Source organism: Tauraco erythrolophus, chromosome 10 (assembly GCF_009769465.1).
Source record: "Tauraco erythrolophus isolate bTauEry1 chromosome 10, bTauEry1.pri, whole genome shotgun sequence".
NCBI classification, from domain to species: domain Eukaryota; kingdom Metazoa; phylum Chordata; class Aves; order Musophagiformes; family Musophagidae; genus Tauraco; species Tauraco erythrolophus.
In genome coordinates this window covers 7,707,942-7,717,750 of record NC_141474.1, presented here as the reverse complement: position 1 = coordinate 7,717,750, position 9,809 = coordinate 7,707,942, and the positions used below count along the sequence as shown (strand labels likewise).

General features: G+C 44.8%; 1 protein-coding gene across 5 annotated transcripts in view; it reads right to left on the bottom strand.

Moving 5' to 3' along the window:
• Nucleotides 1-4,178: 4,178 nt before the first annotated feature.
• SUCO (SUN domain containing ossification factor) overlaps nucleotides 4,179-9,809 on the bottom strand; it is a 44,319-nt gene continuing 38,688 nt past the window's right edge. For all 5 annotated transcript variants that reach the window (XM_086617296.1, XM_086617298.1, XM_086617300.1 and 2 more), the window contains 3 exons: nucleotides 9,540-9,631; nucleotides 6,281-6,336; nucleotides 4,179-6,121 (listed from right to left, as the gene is read on the bottom strand). In XM_086617296.1, coding sequence (XP_086473422.1) covers nucleotides 5,675-6,121; nucleotides 6,281-6,336; nucleotides 9,540-9,631 — 595 coding nt within the window. In that variant the 3' untranslated portion in view covers nucleotides 4,179-5,674. The remainder of the gene's footprint in view (nucleotides 6,122-6,280; nucleotides 6,337-9,539; nucleotides 9,632-9,809) is intronic.

Genomic DNA, 9,809 nt, shown 5'->3' with positions numbered 1-9,809 from the left:
AGAGTTGTTTTTTTTTTTTAACAGTTCAGTATCCCCAGAAAAGGGTGATGGTTTTCATTTCCTCAGCAACTGCTCTTCGCTAGAAGCATTTGTGGCACATGTAATGCCATGTCTTGGTGCTGACAGCTCAGGAGGGAGACATTCACATATTCATGCTCAAAAGTAGGTTTCAAAACTCATTTCTAATGGCTCTGGCCTGGCATCATGGTGCTGAATATGGCCCTCTTCCCGTGAGCAAGGTGCTTTGTTCTTTCCTTCACCATGATTCCAACAAGCAGGCAGTAGCCCTGGGTTCATAGCAGAAGAGGCACAGGGATCTGACCCAAAGCAGGAGAAGAATCCAAGCAGGGAAGGAACCAAAGCAGCTGAGAAAGAGGAAGAATTGAAAGCAGCAGAGTAAGATTTTATTTCTTTCATGTCTGTAATAAGAGCAAGGAAATGAGGTATGGTGTTTATGAGGTAGTGGGATCTATTGCTTGAACATCCGAGAAAGAGAGAAGCAGGTCATTCTGTAACATACAATAGCTTAGTCATGGGAGAAAATGGAACAATGTGGCCGCTCACAAGTTACGAGAAAGACCACAGCGAATGTGCAGATGTTGATTTCCCATCCTCCCCAGTGACAGTCAAGAACTGCATTCACAAGCCCTTCAGCAGGATCCATGACTTGCCCCAGGGTGCCAGCACAAAGCCAGCCTTGGCCCTGGAAAATGCTGACTGGTTCTGCTGGTCCATGTGGCCTAGTCAGCATTGGATAGTTTTATTCCTTCTTGGGAGCAGCTGTTCGCAGCCCATAAAAAAAAAAAACAACAAACAAGCCAACCCAACACCACCACCACCCTCCTCCACATCCCCCCTACCCCCCACTCCTGAGATCTACCTTGAGATCTTTACTGAGTTCCACACCAGGATCACACCTCAGCTCTGTGTCAGAGTAAATTCAGGCTCTCCGGCATCAGTTTGGCATATGGAGAGCCCACCACCAGATGTGCCCATCTCATTATGCAACCACCCTGACACCAGTGACCCATGTCAGTTGACCTCCCAAAACCCCAAGGGACCTTCACCTGACGTTTCTGGGATTTAACTTTGAGCTACAGGTGGTTCACAGGCAATGCATATGACCTTGACATTTCAGCAGTAACTGTGTCAATTTATGACTAACAGAAGATATTAATTAGCTGCTTCGAGATATTTTTCGGGGGGGGGGGGGGGGGGGGGGGCGGGCGGAGACAAGGATTCATGTTTGCTGTGCGTTCAGAGAACGTGAAGCAGCTGGATGTAGGCTGTAGCCATCATATCTAACAAAGAAAAAAAAAGCCTCAAGACAGCAAACAATTCTTTCCCATTTCCAGGTCCACAAAGTGCAGACTTAACTTCATCTCCATTCCCTACCAAAGGCCATATCTCTAATCTGTGACTTAACTAGTGACTCTAACAACCAGCAGCATGGGCAAGACCAGTTGCAGCTCACCGACCATGTGTCGAATACGAGACCCAGCAGCAAGCTCCCTGGTAGCTTCTGCTAAAAGTACTGTTCTTACATTAGAGAAGGGACATGTAAGAAAGATTCATCAGTTTTGCTCTCCTTTCCTAAGGTAACACATTTTATCTAAACAAGCTCTGGGAACACCAAATCTTCTCGAGCTGTTACAAACGCCAGTAACGTCTTCAGCAGTACCTGCTGCTGTTTGACACTCAGGGTTTCCAGATGAGACACACACTGCTTGATGGTCTACCCACAGCGCTTTGTGGTCAGGGTTCTACCCTTAAATTGTTCCAAACGAAGCGGAACATGTTCGTACCTCATTAAGGGAAGCACGCTAAGCTGTTCCATCTTGTTTCATGTCCCACTAACTCAGCAGAAGCCACACAAAGACACCTTATACTCGAGTTCTCTACTGACCAACACCATGCAGCTGGTGGAGTTTGCCTCTTTTTAAAATAGTGGATTTCCACTCTGGTGCTTAATGTATGTAACCTAAATAATTATTTTGGCAAACCTGGCTAGTAATTCAGTTCTGTAACATGTATGTTTGTAACTATCCATCCTTCCACGGAAACCTTCATGTTGCTTAAATGATTCTTGACCTCAGGCTCAAGACCTGCTCATGGACTGCGAGGATGCAGTCCTCGCTACTGCACACGCATGCTGGCTTCCTGACATTTTACATCCACAACTGTCCAACCACCACAGGAATTTGTAAAGATTTATAAGCCATCTTCAATAGAAACTATTATCTCTATATAAAGATTATGACCAATTTAAGAGGGACTTGATTTCACTAAAGAATCAAGCTTTGAAAGATAGTGTGACATCAATAAAACTGGAAGTAAAAAATGACTCAACAGACCACATGAAAGGATAACACTAAGCAATAAGAACTTGACATTAAGAGCCTTTCTTTTTTCTTTTTTTAAAGAGTGGTTACAAATAATTAAAAGCAGCACGGCAGCAGCAGGCGGAAGCTGTGGTTCAATCTCCAGTCTGCTGCCAGAACAAGCACTCTCGAGTTTGCAATAGCACAATCGGCTCCGTAGGTTCCTTCAGACGCTGGCTTTCTTCAGCAGCTGGAGCGTAACCTGTGCTTTGATTGGAAAAGTTTAGACCTAGACATAGCTGAAACGGTTAGGTAACACACTCAGGAGAATATGGAAATCACTCCTTGGCTGATACGCACCAGCAGCGACCCTATGATAGATGTGCTTTATTGACAGGAGTCATTGCTGCTAGCAGCCATCTGTACTGACCTAGCACAAAGAAAAAAAAACCCTAGGCTGACATTTTCCACCACATGATCTGAATTTCTGTTAGCCAGATACTTCAAATACTGAAAAAGTCTGCACTGAGGGCAATACCTTTGCTCCCCATCACACACCAGCTGAGTTCACAGAAGCTCCTCCCGACAGAGGAGGGCTGCCAATTCCTCAACTGTCATTTCCAAATGATCTCCAAGGATTGCTCTCCAGTGCTGTGGGGTAATCCAGCCCAGGAAGCAAACATATGCATGACAAATCAAGAAGCTGTCCATTACAGCAAAGCAGAAAAGGACAAGGAAGAAAGCTTCTGTCCATCTATGGAACCGTTGCTTGCTGGAAAGGCAACCTTCCTTGCCCCAGAGCTATATGCTCACACTGTAGACTTTATAAATTTATACGGTCACCATCATCTTTGGTTTAACTTCAGTTTCACAATCAAATTCACTTTCATCCAATGCTTACAGGCCAGCTAAAACCAAGAAAAGATAAACTCTCTCCCTGCTAGAGACACCTTTGGCCTCATTCTACACCCATCAGCATATTCTAGGTCTGACAGTCTTTGGTTGATAGCCAGATAGCAAAGATGGACTGTTTTAAGAGTTCAGTCATGTCCAGCTTCAGTCGATTCTTACTGACAAGCAGAACAGCTCGGTGACTGCCAGGACAGTAAAGGAAAGCACACTTCCTACAAGTGATGTACGAAGAGGAAGGCCAATAAATAAAAAAACTCCACACCACAAAAAGCCCACACACCTAATAAACACCTCCCCCCTCAGCAAACCCCACACTAAATTGCTTTTTAAATCATGGCACTATGATGAAGCTGAGAGTCTTGAGACAATGACAAGAAACCAGTGCTGGGGAGGTCTCATCTGACAAGAGGAGCAGATGCTGGACAGCCTGTGAATTAGGCACTGGCAGCAGACAGTGCTGCTATGCTTGATAGAAATAAGAGCAAGGAACCAGTAAGGGGCAAACTTCAAGCTGAAAACTTTGGTTTGAAATGATAAGTGACTAACATTTTCTTTTAATGGCCTTTTACATCCTTCACAAGCCTTAGCTCTGAGAATCAAAAGGTAATTTCATGCAGTCATTGTCACAGGAAGTTACCACTTCTAAGGGTCCCCCAGGTCAAGACGTGAACTGACACCTGCTTAAAACTTTTCTAGCAGTTTTACATGGCCAGGACTCTTGAACTTTCAGACAAAGCACCACTCAGCCTTCAGCTTCCCTCTCCCCACCTTCCCTTTTCTTTTTTTTTAAATAGATGAACACATCTAGGCTGACAAATAAGTTTATGAACTCCTTACTATGGCCCAAAGGACCCCAGTCCTAGTCTTGGACTAAAATCTAAAGACTAGTCCTTCTTGAAGAATTTAAACCACAAGTTTAATTTTCAAAGGAAAAATGTCAATAAGTTAAAGACAAAGTGTTCAGATTTATTTGGAAATTCACAGTTTCTAATGGCACTACAGCTCTGTAGTTACATACTCTTGTTCCACAACATTGTATGCTGCACTCAGGTGGTACATTATTTTCTTCATTGAGGTTTGAAACCCTTCTGAATTCACGTTCAACACGTCCGGTTCATGTGCTCTGACTGGCTAATTGTGCAGATCAACTCCAAAAGTACATCACCTTAAAGTATTTATAAACTAACAAGAAAGCAGCAAAAAAAACAAAGGCTTTAAATAAGTCACATTACATACAATACCCAGGAAAGGCATTAGATCTGTTAAAAAGGGTACCACTAAAAGTGCTCAATAAGTTAACTTATTTTTTTACAACGTGAACCTGTAACATCTGTCAAAAGGAATAACCTTTTGCTCCACTCACTCAGATACACACTCAATATTTTAGCAATCACACATCCTATAGTATCCAAATATACCATCACAGTCAAAATAAAAAACACTTGGATATGAAAATACCAACCATACAACAACTGCACATTTTGTTAGCCAATACAAAAGCAAACGTTACGGAAACACCCACTTTGAACCAGCCTGACTGGGCAGACTTGAAGGATTTGCAAACTCAACACATGCAGAGCTGGCTCAGAGAACGGCCCAGCTGCACCAGCTCACCCTCACCTTCTTAGCTGAGCTTTTCCCAAGCTCTCAGCACAGAAGCAGTGAGCATTCCTCATTCACTTCCTTCAGAGAACTACAGCAGGCAATTTCAGTAACAAACATGTTCATCAGTCTAAGATCCCACTGTACACAGGAAATCCTGAAGAGCCACTATCATTCATTTAGTACATCATACTACAGCTCTGATTTGTAACTGAAGGTGGATTACCGTCCCTAGCGAGAAATTTTCCTCAACTGAGTTTGCAAAACCAGAATCTAGTCAGGCAAGTCCATCTATTAGTATTTTACAGTATCCAGTCCACATTACTGAGTCCAGCTGAAGGCCAACACATGTCCCTTTACAGCACTGTAGTGTTGCATCTTCAAAAAAAGCTAGAGAAATTACAAAATAAATCAAATGACAAACAATTGTATCTCTCCTCTTCCAGTGGCATTATAAATAGACAAAAGGCACATAAATATGGGAAGGTGCAAGAAATAGGAACAAAGCTAAAGGAAGAGGATTAGGCTTTTATCCCTATTCCACCCAACAAACTGGGTTTCAAAAAAATCTCTGCCCCAGGAACTGTGAAAAAAACCTTTATAAAATGAACCCTGCCCTCCCTCCCCCCCAAGCTGTTCTCATAGGAAATTACCAGCCTTGTAAAGCTGCAGCTTATAGCCAAGATTGACACAATCCCATCTATTTTAAAAGGCAGAAACCAAATTTCTGAATACTTTCCAATTAGTCGAGCTCTTCGTCTCCCACTATCCTCCCACAGAATACCACAGACTGTTCTCAAACGAACAAACACTCTCCTGTTTGAGAAGTTCAGCTAGTTTTAGATGTGTCCAGAAACTGCCGTGACACCAAGTGTTCCCACCGTTATATCTTTGTTGCCTTTAATTATGTCATGCAGGCTTGGCATTGACCCTGACTTAGTCTGTATTAGAGTTTTTATGAGCTTCCCTTGGTCTGAAACTTTAGACCGTCTTCGTTTTATAGCCCTCTTCTCAGTTTTTGTCTTTTGGGTCTGTCCATTGCACAGACTCGTACACGCTGAAATGCCACAAAAATAGGACTCCTCAGACTGCGATGACGTTTCGGAGCTTCCTTCAGATGGAGGACCCTTGTACGAAGAGTGATAAACTTCCCCAATGTTAGAGAAGTCCCTCTGGTTCGTGAACGGCTTCCTTCCTTTAATTTCCCCGTTGGCTATTGGATGCAGAGGCTCTGCTGTTGGCTTAATAGTCTCTATTTTTTCACTTTTGTATTTACAACGCTTTTTCTGAAACCACAAGTAGAAAGAGAAACAGTTAGGCTCTGGAAGGCAAGCAGAGCATAACGACCAAGCCTAGGAAGCAGTGCAGGGGAGAGCAGCCGAGACCTGCACCACCTGCCGGCAGAAACACTCTCAGCCCGGCCTGGTCCCCCCCAGCCACTGTACCTTCTTCTCTGGGGAAAACTTCAGAGGTTCTACAATGTACAGGTCCTCTGGATCCACTGTAAGAGAGGGAACACAAATTTAGCAGCCCTGACACTGCCAGCTCTAGAGCAATGCAATTCTAAATAAATGATAACACGACAAAATATTCCACTTATCATCCACGTTTTTTCTCCCATTCTAAGTTAATGGAGGTACAACACGCCAACACTGAAAGTGAAGCGAACGCACAGAGGAATTCCCCTGTGCTGCCATGGAAGCTGTCAGTGACACACACTTGATCTCTGGCAGATTAGGCCATAGGAGAGGTGCAGAGAACATCTTAGAATCATAGAATCATAGAATCGTTAGGGCTGGAAGGGACCTTCAAAGGTCATCTAGTCCAACCCCCCTGCAAGGAACAGGGATATCTCCAACTAGATCAGGTTGCTCAGGGCCTCATCCAACCGGGCCTTGAACGTCTCCAGGGATGGAGCATCCACCACCTCTCTGGGCAACCTGTTCCAGTGTTCTACAACTCTCATGGTAAAAAATTTTTTCCTAATATCCAACCTGAATCTACCTCCCTCTATTTTAAAACCATTACCCCTTGTCCTATCACAACTGGCCCTCTTGAACAGCCTCTCCCCATCTTTCTTGTAGGCCCCCTTGAGGTACTGGAAGACCGCTATAAGGTCACCCCGGAGCCTCCTCTTCTCCAGGCTGAACAGCCCCAACTCTTTCAGCCTGTCCTCATAGGAAAGGTGCTCCAGCCCTCTTATCATCTTCGTGGCCCTCCTCTGGACCCTCTCCAACTGGTCCATGTCCTTCTTATGTTGGGGACTCCAGAACTGGACGCAATACTCCAAGTGAGGTCTCACGAGGGCAGAGTAGAGGGGGAGAATCACCTCCCTTGACCTGCTGGCCACGCTCCTCTTGATGCAGCCCAGGACGCGGTTGGCCTTCTGGGCCGCAAGAGCACATTGCCGGCTCATATTGAGCTTCTCGTCCACCAGTACTCCCAAGTCCTTCTCCTCAGGGCTGCTCACGATCCATTCTCCGCCCAGTCTGTATTTGTGCCTGGGATTGCCATGACCCAGATGTAGGACCTTGCACTTGGCCTGGTTAAACTTCATGAGGTTGGTACGGGCCCACCTCTCCAGCCTGTCGAGGTCCCTCTGGATGGCACCCCTCCCTTCCAGCGTGTCGACGGCACCACACAGCTTGGTGTCATCGGCGAACTTGCTGAGGGTGCACTCCATGCCACTGTCCACGTCACCGACAAAGATGTTGAAGAGGGCCGGGCCCAACACGGACCCCTGAGGGACGCCACTCGTGACCGGTCTCCACATGGACATCGAGCCGTTGACCACTACTCTCTGAGTACGGCCATTGAGCCAATTCCTTATCCACCGAGTGGTCCATCCATCAAACCCATGCCTCTCTAGTTTAGAGAGAAGAATGTCGTGCGGGACAGTGTCAAAAGCTTTGCACAAGTCCAGGTAGATGACATCCGTTGGTCGACCCTTGTCCACCGATGTTGTCACCCCATCATAAAAGGCCACCAAGTTGGTCAGGCACGATCTGCCTTTGGTGAAGCCATGTTGGCTGTCACCCACCACCTCCTTGCTCTCCATGTGCCTTAGCATGGTTCCCAGGAGAATCTGCTCCATGACCTTGCCAGGCACAGAGGTGAGGCTGACCGGCCTGTAGTTGCCCGGGTCCTCCTTGTTCCCCTTTTTAAAAATGGGGGTTATGTTCCCTCTCTTCCAGTCATCGGGGACCTCGCCAGACCGCCACGACTTCTCAAATACAATGGCCAGTGGCTTGGCAACTTCATCCGCCAGTTCCTTCAGGACCCGCGGATGGATCTCATCAGGTCCCATGGACTTGTGCACCTTCAAGTTCCTCAGATGTTCCCGAACCTGCTCTTCAAGTACAGTGGGCGGTGGTTCATCCTCACAGTCCCTGCTAGTTCTTTCCACAGCTTGGGTGGTAAGACAAGAGGCTTTATCAGTGAAGACTGAGGCAAAAAATTCATTGAGTACCTCAGCCTTCTCTATGTCGTGGGTGACCAGAGCACCAGTATCCTTCCGGAGGGGGCCTACATTCTCCTTGGACTTCCTTTTGTCCCCTACATACCTATAGAAGCATTTCTTATTGCTTTTTATATCCCTTGCCAAATTCAATTCCTTCAGGGCTTTTATCCCTATTCCACCCAACAAACTGGGTTTCAAAAAATCTCTGCCCCAGGAACTGTGAAAAAAAACCTTTATAAAATGATATAATCTTTTAATTAGATTTAAGATTTTAATTTTAATCTTATAATCTTTTGGGGAAAAGGAACAACAGTCAGCAAAAGCTGTCTTCCACGAAAATGAACTGTTACCAATATCAGTGTTTAGTGTGCAGCCTGCCCATGACAGGACAGATACCAGAAGCCTGCGTACCTATCAAGGACACGGACGTTCAGACTGACGTGAGACCAGTCTGGCACTACTCCACCAGGGCTTTGTAAATCATTCTTCCAAGACGAAGCAGGGAAGAATTCAGAAAAAGTGTGGTTTTGCAAAAAAATAGTCTACACCTTAGCTAGTCTCTATTGCAACATGTTCCCAACTCAACTCATGAGTTTCCATGCAGTTTTATTCACAGTACAAAAACCTGTGAAGCAAGTTTGCTGCACCCAGAAAAGCAGCGTCAGCTGCATACTGGGTAATTACTATAATCTGCAACACTTCTGGTTTTGCATGATGGTGATGGCCTAAGAAATCAGAATTCAGTTGTCCCAAGTGTAACGTGAATACCGAAAGGACCAGATCATTCCTCATACCCAAGCCAAGATAAATAGTCTAAATTTTCTTACTACAGTTGATAAATTGGTATTCTAAATATCTGCCAAGTTTCAAAGACAGGCTGTCAAGACTTTTGAGAATTAGGGCATTCAAGACATCCCACAGCCAGCATTAAAAAAAAAAGCCACTTTCTGCAAGTTTCATAGCTTTGTAGACCTGAAAGCCTGCATGGATTGCTACTAACCCCAAGAAAACACCTGTAGAGTATAAACAATAGCAAAAACTACATTTAATGTTTTCGCATAATTTAGCACGGTTCTGCTAGTGTCTGGTAACCTGTTCATGAAGCATCTTGTCCTACAGGACGTATACATCCACTGCTATAATCCAGTGTACTTTGACATTAACCTGCAATTCCATTTTCATATACATGTCGTATAGCACTAAGAGAAACACTAAAGACTAGACATATGATACGTAAATAATACCTTCTTTACCAGCTAGCTGAAAAGACTGTGATCTGACCAGTGGAAGAGAAGTTCTTCTTTTCAAGTTCATATCATCGTAGGAGGAAAAACACCTAGGAAACAAAATTCACAAAGCTTTTTAAAACACGTTTTTTTCAGGGCTTTGTCACACACATTTTTCATTAAGAAGCAACTTTGGCAGAAGGACAGGATTATTCACCAAGGTGCCCAAGAAAGCCTGGCAAACCGACACGGCAACAAACTAACAAGGCATGTTAAAGTGTAGTAGCC